This window comes from Lolium perenne, chromosome 3 (assembly GCF_019359855.2).
Source record: "Lolium perenne isolate Kyuss_39 chromosome 3, Kyuss_2.0, whole genome shotgun sequence".
NCBI lineage: Eukaryota > Viridiplantae > Streptophyta > Magnoliopsida > Poales > Poaceae > Lolium > Lolium perenne.
Genome location: NC_067246.2, coordinates 279,962,847 through 279,978,946, shown reverse-complemented (window position 1 = coordinate 279,978,946; position 16,100 = coordinate 279,962,847). Strand labels below are relative to the sequence as shown.

Below are 16,100 nucleotides of genomic sequence, written 5' to 3'. Positions count from 1 at the left end.
CAAAACCAGCTTCCCCAAGCTTAGAGTTTTCCATATCATTAGCAACAATGGTGTTCAAAGTATTCATACTAATATGTTCCATGGGTTTTTTAATTTTCGGATCAAACCATCCATGTCTTAAATCAGGAAATAGAATAAGAAGCTCATTGTTGTCCATTATGCCTTACTAGTGTAAACAAGAAACAAAAAGATGCAATTGCAGGATCTGAAGGAAATAGCTTCGAGCACAAACACAATGGCGCCAAAAAAGTACTGTTACCTGGAACCGGAGTATGAGTGCCTTTTACCTTTCCTCCCCGGCAACGGCGCCAGAAAAGTGCTTGCTGGCGTGTGGTTGATGGTGGTAATATTGCGGACAGTACAGATGCAGTAGAACAGTAAACAAGCAGCGATAGCAGTATTTAGGAACAAGGCCTAGGGATTATACTTTCACTAGTGGACACTCTCAACATTGATCACATAAATAAATAGATAGATGCTAGACTCTACACCCTCTTGTTGGATGATGAACACCACTAATTGCGTAGGATTACACGAACCCTCAATGCCGGAGTTAACAAGCTCCACAATATTCAATGTTCATATTTAAATAACCTTAGAGTGCAAGATAGATCAACATAACCAAATAGATCACATCAATACCATCATAGTAATAGTTAACTTCATAATCTACAAGAGATCACAATCATAAACTACGCCAAGTACTACATGATGCACACACTGTCCACATTACATCATGCAGGAGGAATAGAGTACTTTAATAACATCACTAGAGTAGCACATAGACGAATAGTGATACAAAACTCATATGAATCTCAATCATGTAAGGCAGCTCATGAGATCATTGTATTGAGGTGCATAGGAGAGAGATTAACCACATAGCTACCGGTACAGCCCCGAGCCTCGATGGAGAACTACTCCCTCCTCATGGGAGACAGCAGCGTTGATGAAGATGGCGGTGGAGATGGCAGCGGTGTCGATGGAGAAGCCTTCCGGGGGCACTTCCCCGTCCCGGCGGCGTGCCGGAACAGAGACTCCTGTCCCCCAGATCTTGGCTTCGCGATGGCGGCGGCTCTGGATGGTTTCTCGTACCGTGGCTTTTCCGTATCGAAGATTTAGGTCAGGGACCCTTAAATAGGTGAAGAGGCGGAGTCGGAAGGGCGACGAGGCGATGACACAATAGGGGGCGCGGCCCAGGCCCTGGCCGCGCCGGCCTACCTCCTGGGGGGCCTGTGTCCCCTCTCTGGCGGCTCTCGGGTGTTCTGGATGCTTCCGGGGATTCTAAGATGCTGGGCGTTCATTTCGTCCGATTCCGAGAATATTTCCTTACTAGGATTTCTGAAACCAAAAACAGCAGAAAACAGCAACTGGCCCTTCGGCATCTCGTCAATAGGTTAGTTCCGAAAAACACATAAATATGACATAAAGTATGCATAAAACATGTAGATATCATCAATAATGTGGCATGGAACATAAGAAATTATCGATACGTCGGAGACGTATCATGGTCCTCCAAACATCATTTAGGGGATGCAAGTGGAGATGCTCTAACAATAATTTATAAACAACAACACATTATAAATATCAACACATACTTGAACAACAACATATCATAAATAGCAGCACTTGCCCATAAACAACAAGACATCATGATCTTAATAGGTAAATAAGATATGGACTAGAATAGTCATGGGATAGGAGGTGAAGCGATTCCAACTATGGGCCTAATCCTAGCCAACCTACCAACAATCGTGTGGGACTAGGAATCCTGAGGTTTGGCCTAGCTATGTGAATGCATGTTTAGGGGGGAATTAAATACATTGGAATATTACCAAGGCTTCACTTAAATTTTTTTGTACTGGTACGGGTTCTACGATTTCATACCCATACTGCTCACTTGATGGGCATGATATTCTCTCATTTACGTACCTATGGATAATTTTTTTCCCACACTCGTACTCCTAACGGGTTTTTACCTCTCAGGTCACCCCTAAAGATATTTAGAAATGGCTACACAACTTTAGGCAACTGTTTGCATCCTTCCCATCTACCTATAAATAGTACCAAGCTTCTCCCAAGCTAGGTTGGTAGAGCCTCGAACATTATTGTCAATATCCTTTGATCGAAATTATCGAGCTAACCCCTATTTCTCTCATATATTCAATGTTATCGATTGGAGAGAAGGAGATTATCTGTTTGGTTGCGCACCAAATAAAGAACGGGATGTGGCCACAGACGAAGAAGGACCCCCTCTCTTGGAGATTTGACATCTCCTAAACAGTTACATGTCTACCTAGCGAGACATGTCTACCTAGCGAGCTTCTGAGGTGTGGAGGTCGAGGTGTACCCATGAGCATCTGAGGTGTGGATTTTCTACACAAAGGTTTGGAGATTTTCTGTTGAAAATCTGCCACAGTGATCAGGCGAAGCAAGAGTGCCTACTTGTAGTGACACAGTACACCACTTCATGTTGTAGTGTACAAGTCATTGACATAACACTCACAAAACACCATAAATATTGCATCCCTTAAAGTGCTACAACAGAAATATCATTGGTCCAAACTAATCTTTCTTTATAAACTTAAATCCGTAAGTTAAAAGTCTACAAATAATACGAGATACCCCTCGGTCCAATGAGGAGTCAAAGCAAATGAAAATCTTGAATCTGAAGTCTTGAAGCAAGATGACACAATTAAGCCTGATGTCATCTGAGCTCAACAACTTATTTAGTAGCGTGCTACGCTACTCGACTCATCTATCATAGTTTAAGAGTTCTAAGGTTCTATCTCCTTTTCCTCCTCCACTATTCCATATACTATATCATAATATATTCCCTTGGTGCCTCTTGACAGATTTAGTTTTGCATAGTACACCTCCTCTACTTCGGGTTCGTCGGTAGCCTCCGCATCAGTCCTATCGAACTCTAAAGAAAGGTTACGAAGTAATAGATTGGGTACACTAGAGTACTCAACAAGTTCTATGGTGGTTATTTGATGTATAAATGTGGACCAGAGGAGATCTTAGGCTTGTGCAGGTTTTTGAAATGTTTTTTTATAGAAAAGGTAAGTTTAGATTATGAAAAACAATGCCCGTCAGTCCCCATGGATTGTGAGAATTTCATGGAGTTCCTTTCCCGCCGTGATCGTAGTTCTTTACCCAGGAACAATAAGTATCATAACATGTTCTATACACTCTCGAGAGGCTAGCTACTTTTACCCATAAACGTCTTAAGCCTTAGTGCACAACAGGGAGTATGTCTCCATTCACACAATCCAAAATGGTGTGAGGCCCGACTAGAAAACAAGCCAATCACTACCCTTCTCCGAGGCTCCACATTCCACCCAGCGTAATGTGTTTCGGTTGATAAACCTACGCTCCATTCTACGATACCATAGTTGTCATTTCACAGATGGGAAGGGGATGTTACGTGCTCCCACCATGTTGGGTTTCCCCAAGAAACCATCCCAACCAGATATCCGAGGAATGCGAAAAGGAAAAAGGGTACAACTGACACTATCATGTCCCACTCCGGGAGATCTGGTCAGTGTTGTCTACACGATGCTAGGGTGACCAACTACATTTGTTGGTTAATCCTGATGGTCTTTTCAGTATAATGGAACCTCCACCATAGGATTTCACCCTCAGCCATGGTTCAATTGTTTTTTTTAGAGAGACCATGGTTCAATTGTACATACAATGGAGTAGAATTTTGGTGGATAAGTTAGGTGAACTTCGACATTGGAGTTCAAATCTGGCCACTTTGGTTCTTAAAAGTAAAAAAGTTCAAAATTTTCCCATATTTTAGAGATGCATGTTATGCAAATGTAAAAGTTACTTCTACTCTCATAACATAGAAGTTTACCAGAGGTCATATTAAAGTTGTCAATGAGGTATTAATACTACAGTCTGTAGTCACAGGCTCACAGCCAAACAAATGAAAGCATTTGAAACTATGTTATTTGATAAACTGTTAAAATACTTTAAAATATTTTGCTACCAAACACACAGCCTAAGAGACTGCGATACGCCTCTCAGTGAATTCGTTAAACTTAACACGAAATCAGACCATCTGTTCGATATTACCGGAAAAAAGATCGGTGGGGGAAAGAAAAAGAGGAATAGAACCACGGACACCCTTGTCATCGGGCGGAGAACGAGATCCCGGCGGCCTGGTCATCGACGGCGGCATCGAGGAGTAAGGCCAAGCTCCTCGAGATCCGGTCGTCATCGTCCACGCCCGGCAGCTACAAGCCCTTTCTCGCCGCTGGTTGAGGTTTCGGATCGGTTCCACGGGCGGCGGCGCCAAATCGATTTCCGCGCCCGGTCGGGTCAGGAAGAGGCCGCGGAATCCACTGGCTTCTGGTTCTAGAGGGGAGGACGGCGGTGCCGCGTGTATCTGTCCGGTGATTACGGGTGGAAGACGGCGGCGCCTGGTGCCGAGGCGTCCGATTGGCCTGGAGCGGATTGCTTGCGCCAATCAACCAAGGCGGCCTAGGCAACTTCCGGCGAGGTATCCGGCCAAGGCATGTTTCCTCCATCAAACAAGCCCTAAATCTCCCGTAGTCTACCATCGGCCCCCCTACAGCCGCCGCCATCCAAGTTCCCATTCTTCTTCACCGCGTTCCTGCTGTCTCCACCCAGTCCGGGACCTTTGGCCGTTGCGTTTTGAGGTATGCGCTTGTTTGCATCCAGTTGATTAGCTAAACCCCACTGACCTTCACATGACTGTCTATCATTGCCATTTCACAGGGAAGTAAGGTGACTGGATCGAAATGTATGGCTCATAGAATTTACATTGATGATCACACATCCCGAAATGTTTGTCACCCCATGAATTCTGTTGAGTACTGCACTTGTCTTGACTGTGATTGGGCAAATTCTGCATTTGGATTTAGCTGATCAAATCGGACAATTCAGTTGGAAGTAACTATGGAGCACCTCCCGGTTGAAGTTATTGGCAACATTTTTGCACAGCTTAGTGCTGCACGCGATGTAATGGTTGCCTCTGGGGTCTGTCGGAAGTGGCGGGAGGCCTGTAGGAAGCATCTCCACTCACTGTCCTTCAACTCTGACGACTTCCCTCGAGACATGACTACACGTCAACTGGAGATCGTCATCACGCAGACTATATTTCAGACGATGGGGCTGCAGTGCCTCTCTATACATATAGATAACACACATGAGTTCTCCGCAGCACCTGTGATTGCATGGTTAATGTATACCAGGGATACGCTCCGATGCTTGTATTACAACATCCAAACCAACCCTAATGTGAACATCCTGGAGAAGTGTGGGAGACAGAAGCTGGAGGTGTTGGATTTGGACCATAACACAATCACCGGTGTTGAACCTAGCTACCAGAGGTTCACTTGTCTTAAGTCCCTCTATTTGAGGCATGTGAGCATTTCTGCCCTGGATTTGAGCCTTTTAGTTGCTGCTTGTCCAAAGATTGAGTCACTGGCACTCGATGTCCTTGAGATTGTCACTTCTGATCCGCTGTCTACAATGGAATTGACAAGCCATACCTTGAAAAGCCTTTTTGTAAAAACAGTCGGTGTAGACAAGATCATACTCGATGCAGATAATCTGGAGGTCCTGCACCTGAATGCTTTGAACCTTGATTTGTTTGAGCTCTCTGGGAAGGGTACACTAAAGCATCTCAAGATTGATGATGTGAGTGTTACACATTTGGATATTGGGGAGAGTACAGATCATCTGGAGGTCGTGGATGTGAGTAACTTCATGATAGTCTGGCCAAAGTTCTACAATATGATTTCTAGAGCTTGTAACTTGCGGACACTACGTTTATGGGGTGTTGTGTTTGATGATGAGGATGAGATTGTGGACTTGGAGACTATTGCTGTTTCATTTCCTCTTCTAAGGCATCTTTCACTAAGTTATGAATTACGAGATGGGCTACTTCATTATAGCCTCCAAGGATTGTCACCACTAGAGAATGTATTGGTTCTGGAACTTGGCTGGACAGTAATAAGTGAGCACTTTGGACCCTGGGTGTTTGGAATGATTGAAAAGTGTCCAAATCTCAAGAAACTTGTCATTCATGGTGTTCTTTCTGAGGCAAAAACACGCGAAGAGCGCAAGATGTTAGCAAGCTTCACCTCTTTTATAGTCTGTCTCATGAGAAAGTATGTGCATGTTGATGTGCAATTTGAGTATGAGTGATTATCCACTAGGTCAAGTGGGCACCCTTATCCTAGTTCTGTTCAAGTCGTGACATCAGGTAATATTCTTGGGGTTTTGAACTTCGACCAGCATATCCTCATTGCAATTGTACTTTCTGCAATTTATTTTATTTTTAAATGTCTAATTGCAAATATCTCATCTCTGGCTATCTTCGTGTAAAATTATTCTTGGTTGGTGTTATCATGTTGCGTATTTTGCTGCTGCATTGTCAATTTTTTCATTTAGAAGGTTACTGTGTGACGTCTTGGTTACTCACCTTTGAGTCTATCACATATGCCAAAGAAAACTTTGAAACCTTCAGAATCATGTTGTGCTGTAGCAGCATTAATATGTGCCACATATAGTTACAACATAGCCCTTATGAAGTGCTTCTTCAGCTCCTACTGAGAGTGATATGACTTAGCTGCTGGCGCAGGTCGTTTGAACTCTGATATGCATGTAGTTGACCAATACTTACTTGAATGCCCGTATAATAGAGAGGCCGCCTTTTCATATTTCTATTTCCGTGTGCATATCTGCCTCTATACAAGGGCTTTACTTTGCGGTATATTCTGGTCACTTTTAGAATCCAGCTTCTTCTGGTTTGCGTGATAGAGTACTGAATTTCAGCACGCATGCTTCCAGAGGATAGATGATACCCTTTATTTATTTAGGACAGTACAACTGGACAGTCTAGGATCTCTCTAACACTCCAACCTTGTACACCATCTGATCTCGTGCTTCTGTCGTTCCTGGCTGTCAGATCTTGGCTGCAGTGCCACCAATGGTTTTTAAGGCGTCCTCATTAGGACACTTAGGTGATAGAGCGCGCCCCAGCGACTTAGGGTTTTGCCCACTTAGGCGGTAGAGTGCACTTTAGGACGCCTTAAAAACCATGAGTGGCACACTCCCTGCTAACTGGGCTGTATCCTAAGGGCCGCTATTCTGGCAACAGAATTTCAGTTTTGTGGTTAATTGGGCTGCTACAGAATTCCAGTATTGTGGTTAATTGGGCTGCTGTCGATTGACTTGAGTCATTCACGTGGTTAAGCCTAACATGCCTGCTGTACCACATGTTGTATGTTGTTCTTACCTTCTTGAAGATAAAAGAAAGTTTTTCTACCTTCCCTTTAATTAAAGTACAACCCTTTGAACAAATGAGAAACTATTTTGAGGTCTTGGAAATTTGATTTAAATCAGTGATGATACGCTAGTAACTAGCAAACACTATAAAATTCAGTAGGCATGCACTGTGCTCTTATCCTTTCGCTAAAATCTCGCCCATGACGTTCTTATATAGTACTAACTCAAGTTTGTTACTTGGATTGAATGCTCGGGTGGTAGACTGGTAGGGACTGAGGGCTTTGAATAGATGTAAGTGAGTTTAATCGGTGAATAGTATTTGTGTTTATGGAAGAGTCGCAGGAGAGGCATGACACACGATCAGGTTCTTGGCCTTTTGGAGCTTTGAATTGTTGTGCTACTAACAATTGCAATTCGATTTACCATATGCTAAGATGTAAAACTACTTTCATAGTTTTGGGGCTTTTGGAGCTTTTGGAGCTTGTGTTTTGATTTTCCATGCCTTGCACTCTTGTTGCCTACTGGTTGCTCACACAAGCTTTCATGAGAAAACAGCAATATGCTCAGTTTTTTATCACATCAGTTTAAGATGCAGATTGACATATAAAACTGGGATAGTTACAGACGTGAACTTGGTCCAGAAAATTGAGGATATACACATATACTCCGCTTTAAACTGAATTTAGGAATTATTGTAGTTGTCGTTGACGCTACAGTGTTTTGCATATCAGCCAGCATGCGGTGCAAAATCGCACTCTGAGTATTATAGAGCCGATGATAGTGTTGTATTTAGTGTTGCAATATCAGTTTTACTGGCATCTAAGCTATACGCCTTTCCTTTCAGCCTTGATAAGTTTCAATCCTAGGATCATCACCCGGAGCTTCTTAGTGGCTGTGGCTAACCTGTGAATTTTTGTTGGTTAACTTTTATGTCTCTTAGATTCTGTTTTTTGTGGAACGTGTGATTGCAGTTCAAGCCCACTGATCGAGTAATTTCTGTTTAACACTAGGCAAACTGTTGCTATTCTTGAGGAGCACTAATCTGCTATCATGGTCAACCATTTGTTTTTTTTAGAATCAGGTTAGATCTTGAACTTCTAGTTGTGTGAACACATTGCCATGGTGTAAACAAGTTATGATGAAGTGTTATTTGGATGTGGTTAAGCACGCGATGGTTTGTACTAGCATAATCGTGCGTGCTATTCTGTAGCCTGTTCTGTTAATGCATGCCCAACGATAAGTGTGTAGCATTGCTTTTTCATAAGTTGTAGATTCTTCTGGTTGAAAAATAATTTTTATAATGATCATTGGGATTTATGTTGTAGTGTTATTGTTTAGAGATGGAGATACACTCGTTTTTTTTTTTTTCCGAGAATGACACTAGGAAACTAAATGTCTGATGAAATTAATGGTCTACAAATTCAGGATTAACAAGTGATTCGTGTATAACAGGCATATCGTCGTAGGAAGGTCCGTCCCAGGAGTGACGGGTGGTGCTCTGTTCAGGGCGACAACAAGGCGATAAACTAGGGTTTCAAAACCAAGTCTTTCCCCCTCAAATCGAGCGCTTTTCCAGTCCAATCTCCCTTGCTGAGAGCATTCCCGTGCTCGTGGTAGTGAGATCCAACACCTATTTCCCAAATCCCACCACTTCACAGCCTTCTGCGGGTTCCCTAGGCTCGTGGTCGTAATACACTTTTTCTAGGGAAGGGCGGCGCCCCGGGTGCCGGCGGCGGTGGGCGGCGAAGATGGAGAGGGTTGAGGGGATGATACGAAATCTCAAGCTCACAGAGGCGGAGCTGGCTGGGCTGAGGATCGGTGAACAGCAAATGGAGGTGGCGGTTGATGGAGGAAAAATTCCAGAGGAGCCAAAAATCTTGGTCAAGGTTCTGTCGGAGAAATTAGCCTCGACGGAGGGGCTGAAGCAAGCACTGGGCCCAATTTGGTGTCCGATACGAGGCATCAAGTGCAGCCGCAGGGGGGAGAATATCTTCATGATCACTCTTCTGCAAACCTCAGGTAAAAAGAAAGCCCTTGATAATGGTCCATGGATGTTCAACAACGACCTAGTGGTAGTGGAGGAGTATGATCCTATGAAATCAGTTGAAGATTATAAGTTTAGTGAGGTGCCGATCTGGATCCGTATCCTGAAATTGCCGTTGGGAAAGATGAACAAAGCTACTGGGGAAATGATTGGGGAAAGAGTGGGAGAGTGTCTGGAGGTGGATGTTGGTGAAGATGACCTTGCGACAGGAGAGTATCTGCGGATTAAAGTGAGAATTAACATTACCAAGGCACTGATGAGGGGAATGATGATCCAAGTGGGGGAAGAGGGGCGTAGCAAATGGTGTCCCTTCGAATATGAATTTCTTCCGGAATTCTGCTACAACTGCGGGATCATTGGTCATGATGACAAATGTTGCCCGGTCCAAATAAAGAAAGGGGAGGAGAAGCAATTTGGAAGCTGGCTTCGTGCATTCATACCAAAAAAGCAGAACAGTTCGGAGAGGCAGAGGTGGAGTGGTGGTGGTGGAAGTGGAAGTGGAAGTGGGGGACGATCTTACGAGTTTGGGGATCGAAGAGGTACAGCGGGAAGCAATAGCTTTTCTTGGCGGAAAGAGGAATCAAACAAAATGACTTCCGAAAAATCAAACAGGGAGGATAGGGAACAGGAAGTCACAAGTCCCTTAAAGAGGACAACAAAGAAGACAGTGGAAGGGAATTCAGATGGACCAAGAAGGACGCTAGATTGGGATGCATCTTCAGAAAGAAAAGAGCAAGAGGAAACAAAAGGGGACAAGAGGACAATACAGACACAGAGTTTACTAGAAGACCAAGCCCGTGTAGAAAGGAGCATGGTTTTGGAAGGAAAGGGGACGACTCATGTGTTGGCGAAACCAGAGGCAGTGGAAAGCCGAGTGGAAGCTACAGAGAAGAACAGGGAGTCTAAAGAGTATGTGACAGAGAAGAAGAAGAAAAATACAGAGAGGGGTAACACTTTCAGAAGGCGAAGTAGGACCAAGGAGGGAAATAATGATGAAATGAGAGTGAAGCTGGGAGAGAAGAGGAGTCCAGAACAAATGGAGATTGATGAGGAGGAGAAACAGATGGCAAAAAAAGGGAAGATGGAAGTGGAAGGTAACTCACCAAGTGAAGCGGGGCTGTCGGAACAGCCCTGCGAGTCCCAATGAGAATTGTTGGGCACAACTGCCGGGGATTGGGGAACAGGCCTGCAGTTGGTGGTCTTCTGGCTCTCCAGAAGAAGGAGGACCCCGACATTTTGTTTCTATCAGAGACAAAATTAGTTAAAAAGAAGATGGAAAAGTTCAGGAATATGTTAGGGATGCAAGGGATGTTAGCAAAAGACTGTGAGGGTAGAAGTGGTGGTTTAGCAATGTTCTGGAAGAGAGGTGTAAATGTGGAACTCAGGTGGATGGGCAGAATGCACATTGATGTGAATATTATTGAAGATGATGGTTTCAAGTGGAGGCTCACTGGCATATATGGCGAACCGAAGCAGGATAAAAGGGAGGAGACGTGGAGCCTCCTTCGTACACTCCACCTACAAGCAAACCTGCCTTGGCTCTGTTTTGGCGATTTCAATGAAATCCTGTTTAATTTTGAAAAGCAAGGAGGAGCTCCTAGACCCCAAATTTTCATGGACAGATTTCGTGAGGCACTCCTATTCTGTAATTTGAATGACCTGGGGTTTGAAGGAGATGTGTTCACGTGGAGAAATAACAACCATCGAGTGGAAGGCTATATCCGTGAGCGTCTTGATAGGGCTGTTGCCAATCCTAGTTGGCGTGCCCGATTTCCAGGATATAAGGTGCTGAATGGCTGCCCGGAGCATTCTGATCATAGACCTGTCGTTATCTCTCTATTTGGAAGTAAGAATTGCAATAGGAGGGAGAGTAGTGGACAAATTAAAAGATTTGAAGCACGATGGCTCTTGGAAGACGACTGTGATATGATAGTCAATAATGCCTGGGAGACAGCAAAACTAAGGGGTGCACAGAACACGGCTGATCTGCTGAGATCAGTCTCTAGCGATCTCAATACTTGGAGTAGAGAGGTTCTAGGAGATATGGAAAAAAGAATTAAAGAACTGAATGTCGAGCTTGAAGAATGTAGAAGAAGCCCTCTCTCACAGAATATAGTCAATAAGGAACAGATAATTCGTTTTAAGCTAGAAAGGTTAGAGGAACAAAGGGATATTTATTGGCGTCAACGCGCTCATGTCCAGTGGCTTGAAAAAGGTGATAGGAACACACATTACTTCCACTCTTGCGCTTCGGAGAGGAAAAGGAAAAACACAATCCATAAGCTGAAAGGGGAGGATGGCAGACTTGTGGAAGGAAACGAAGGCCTGCAGGAGTTAATTACAAACTATTATGTTTCCTTGTTTACTCCCATAGCGGGTATTGACATACGCCACGCTCTTAGCCACATTCCAGCTAGAGTGACTCCCCAAATGAATGAGGCATTACAAGCAGAATATACTGCTGAGGAGGTGAAAAATGCTCTTGATGGAATGGGGGATCTAAAGGCCCCGGGTGCGGATGGCATGCCAGCGATCTTCTTCAAGAGATATTGGCCCACTGTTGGGGAGCAAGTGGTGAATGAGGTGCTGCACGTATTGCGGGGAGGCAGTATACCAGAGGGATGGAATGAAACCATTGTGGTACTTATCCCAAAGGTTCAGAACCCAGAAAAGTTGAAAGACCTACGCCCAATTAGTCTCTGCAATGTGGTGTATAAACTCATTTCCAAGGTGCTTGCCAATAGGCTCAAGAAAATCTTGGGAGATCTCATTTCTCCAAATCAGAGTGCCTTTGTCCCGGGAAGGTTAATATCAGATAACACCATTCTGGCCTATGAGATGTCTCATTTTATGAGGAAACATAAGAGAGGGAGGAAACATTATATGGCAGTCAAACTTGATATGAGTAAGGCATATGACAGAGTGGAATGGCCTTTCCTTAGAGGTGTGATGGAGAAGCTGGGGTTCTGTGGGACCTTCATTGAGCTGGTTATGAAGTGTGTGTCCACGGTTTCCTACAGATTTAAGATCAATGGCCAACTGTCTGAGGCCGTAGTGCCGGGAAGAGGATTAAGGCAAGGAGATCCCATCTCGCCTTATCTTTTCCTCCTGTGTGCTGAAGGCTTCTCGGGATTACTGCATTATGCACAAGCAAATGGTGATATTAAGGGTATTCGCCTAGCCCCTTCTGCCCCTGCTGTGAACCATTTGCTCTTTGCGGATGACTCCTTGCTCCTAATGGAGGCCAATCACAGAAGTGCTGCAGCGGTGAATTCCTTGTTACAGACATATGAAGAATGCTCGGGCCAACAAATCAACAGAGACAAATCTGTAGTGAGTTTCAGTCCGAGTACACCGCGGGGTATGAAAGAGGAGCTAAAATGGATGCTTGGCCTACAAACTGAAACTCATGGAGGCAAATATTTGGGACTACCACTCTTTGTGGGCAGATCAAAAGTGGCTTGTTTTGAATATCTTAAAGAAAGGATATGGAAACGCATTCAAGGATGGAAAGAGAATTTCCTTTCAAGTGCAGGAAAAGAAATTCTGATTAAGGCGGTGGCTCAAGCTATTCCCACATACGCAATGGCCTGCTTTGACCTAACAAAAAGCCTATGTGATAGTATTGCTAAGATGGTTTGTCAGTACTGGTGGTCGCAGCAGGAAAAGGAACATCCCATGCACTGGGTCAGCTGGGAAAAAATGACCCTACCTAAAGCAGATGGAGGTCTGGGATTCAGGAACTTGTACTCCTTTAACCTTGCTATGCTGGCTAGACAAGGATGGAGGCTGATTCAATCCCCAGACTCACTATGTGCCAAGGTCCTAAAAGCTATCTATTTTCCTGATTGTGACATGTTTTCTGCTGTCCCCAAACCAGGTATCAGTTATGTTTGGCGCAGCGTCCTCAAGGGTATTCAACTCCTGAAAGAAGGTCTGATATGGCGTGTTGGAGACGGTAAGTGCATCAACATTTGGCAGGACCCCTGGCTACCTAAAGATGTAACGTGCAGAGTGACCAGCCAAAGGGGTAATTCGATCCTTACAAAAGTCGCCGAGTTGATTAACCCTGTTTCTGGCACTTGGGATCATGACTTGGTGAAGCAGACTTTCAACCCGGAGGAGGCCAACATCATCCTGGCGATTCCGATTGTGGATCAGGTAGATGACTTTTTAGCCTGGCATCGCGACAATAGAGGTATATTTACTGTTAAATCTGCTTACAAACTGCATGTTGAGTTACAGCTTCGGCAGCATAGATCGTTTTCGGGACCTTCTCCAGATCAATCGGTATGGAAGAAGCTGTGGAAAATGCCCTGCCCTCCCAAGGTGATGCATTTCCTGTGGCGCTTCGGCCATAATAGTCATCCCCTATATATGAATATTGAAAGGAGGGGTGTTGAACTTGATACCAGATGTCCAATATGTTGCAGACTTTTTGAAGATGGTGGCCATCTTTTTCTCCGCTGCAAATGGGTTAAGAAGCTATGGGCGGCCCTTGAGCTTGAAGCAGTTCGTGACAAGTTGTGCCAATGTAAAAATCCTGTGCAGATACTATATATCCTCCAAACTTTGGCTCAAGATGACTGTATTAAAAGTATTGCTCTTTTGTGGTGCTGGTGGCAGGAACGTAACAAGCATAGACATGGGGAATGCAAATTAGATATACCTGAACTCCAGTTCCTGATCATGCGGCATGCTGATGAATGGCGTCTGTTGGCTAAAAAGGAAAAAGATCTAAAAGTGGAAAAGAAGATCAGATGGAAGCCACCACCTGTAGACTGGGTAAAGATAAATATAGATGGCGCCTTCTCTGAAAGATCAGGTTCAGGTGGATGGGGTGTTATAGCCAGAGATGATACCGGCGATGCCATCTTTGCCGCTGCCGGTGCCATCCCAGCTGCGTCAGAAGCCTTACACTCGGAACTGATGGCCCTAGTTAATGCCATTCCAATTGCTGAGAGCCAAGGTATGGGCAAGATTATCTTCTCTACGGACTGCATGATACTGAAGCAAGCAATGGAATCCACAGTTTATGACCTCTCGAGCCTGGGATCCCTGGTGGTGCATATAAAGTTCCTTCTAGCCACATCTTTTATTAGTTTCAAATTTGAGCATGTACCCAGAGCTTGTAACAAACCAGCTCATGAGCTGGCTGCATTAGGTGCTAGAGGAGAGCTGGACTCTTTTGCTCTTTGGTTTGAAGATCTACCACCTGATGTTTGTAATATGGTGGCCGGCGATTTAGCCGGGCCTTATTAATATAGTTGTTCTTTCCCGTCAAAAACAAGTGATTCGTGTATCCACTTTGGTGAACAATCACTGTTCTAATAAGTTAAATATATGTATCAAAGCTATTTGGTTTCAGTTAAAGAAAATCAATTTGGATCCTAGACATCTTTCGTGGTAACATGTTCCTGAGCACTGATTCTACAAGACAATGGTGGCAGACAACTTTTCTTCCTGTTACCTTCGCCCTTTTCTAGGGGACTAGCTTGCAGGTGCTATTACTGAGTGCTGTCAACTGTGCTGTGCTGTTTGACAGTTTAACCATGTACCTGGAATCTAGCAGCTCCTAGATGAGCTCACGGTTCAACAACGTACCTGGAATAGCTTATAGATGGACTATTCTGTGCCGGTTATAGGCTTCTATCGTTGCTTCCGTACTTCCTCTGTTTTTTTTTTTTTTTTTTTTTTTTTTTTTTTTTTGCCACAGTATCGCTTTACTGGTTTTGACTCAAATACAACATTACAAACTGATAAGAGTTGAATCTACAAAATTTCGCTCTGATATTGATCTCTTAGTTTTACCCCGTGTAGTGCAACATTAATCTGGTTGTTATCTTTTGATTGTACCCCATGCCTAATGTTTTCTATGCATCTTGCAGTTCGCTTTCTATCCTACTTCATGAAAACCACATGGTTTATAATCGGCAGCTGGACGTAGCATTGCACATGGATGGAGACAGTCGGGGTGACCTATTCACAAAATTGAAAATTCCTGCATTTGCCAATGCATGATGCAAAACCCCATTTATTTTCTGAGAAATCATCTCCCTTTATTCTACTACATTTGTTCAACTGAAGTGAATTGATTCAGTTGAGATTTAGATGCACATCATGTCAACATCTTTTGGATATTCATGACACAGCATTTGATTCGAAATTCTATTGATTATGCTGTGAAAGTGGAAGTTTTCTAAATTATACCCCTACCATTTAAAGCATACAGTTACATGCTTTTTTTTGAAAGATAATATATTAAAGCTAGCAAGCCGCCTCATTAAAAATCTTTCAGCCCCCTTAAGTACCATAGTAAGGAAAAAAGTGCGTTAGAAACTTGCAGCCATCAAAATCACATCAAGTTACAATCAGCCAGGCTGTGAACTAGAAAAGCAGGTGGCTCAGCATCGAAGGAAACGACTCATCTTGTAAACCAGGTGGCTCAGCATTGTAGGAAACGACTCATCTTGTAAACTTGTATATTTCGCACAAGAATGAGCCGCCTAGTTAGCCTCGCGATGAACATGACTTAAGCTAAAATTTGTAAACAACAAACTCAGCTCACTAATCTCATCTAAAACCTAAACCTGCTTGATCACTGAATGATCATTAGCTCTATTTTGCCGAAGTCGAACCAAATCTTCAGAGTCAACTTTAAAAACGACACTGCTGAAACCCCTTCCTCGAGCATACAAAACAACATCTCTAAGTGCAAGGGACTCCATAGTCAGAGGATTAGACAAATCTCGGCAAGTTTTACCCGTAGCACCACGGAAAACCACACCCT

General features: G+C 43.8%; 1 protein-coding gene across 3 annotated transcripts; it reads left to right on the top strand.

Annotated features, from left to right (window-relative positions):
• Positions 1 to 4,083: 4,083 nt before the first annotated feature.
• Positions 4,084 to 15,498, top strand: LOC127344356 (F-box/LRR-repeat protein At1g67190). Of its 3 annotated transcripts, none has more exons than XM_051370593.1 (4): positions 4,084 to 4,670; positions 4,750 to 6,241; positions 8,277 to 8,347; positions 15,199 to 15,498. In XM_051370593.1, the coding sequence occupies exon 2, from the start codon at positions 4,930 to 4,932 to the stop codon at positions 6,181 to 6,183; it is 1,254 nt and encodes a 417-aa protein (XP_051226553.1). In that variant the 5' UTR covers positions 4,084 to 4,670; positions 4,750 to 4,929; the 3' UTR covers positions 6,184 to 6,241; positions 8,277 to 8,347; positions 15,199 to 15,498. The 3 variants fall into 3 exon arrangements, with proteins under 3 accessions (XP_051226553.1, XP_051226552.1, XP_051226551.1); XM_051370592.1 differs by having other exon boundaries at positions 8,238 to 8,347; XM_051370591.2 differs by lacking the exon at positions 8,277 to 8,347.
• The last annotated feature ends 602 nt before the right edge of the window (positions 15,499 to 16,100 follow it).

What these genes read in the sequence shown, in the direction of transcription:
- LOC127344356 (XM_051370591.2), top strand. Translation starts at nt 4,930, where the DNA reads ATGGAGCACCTCCCGGTTGAAGTTATTGGCAACATTTTTGCACAGCTT.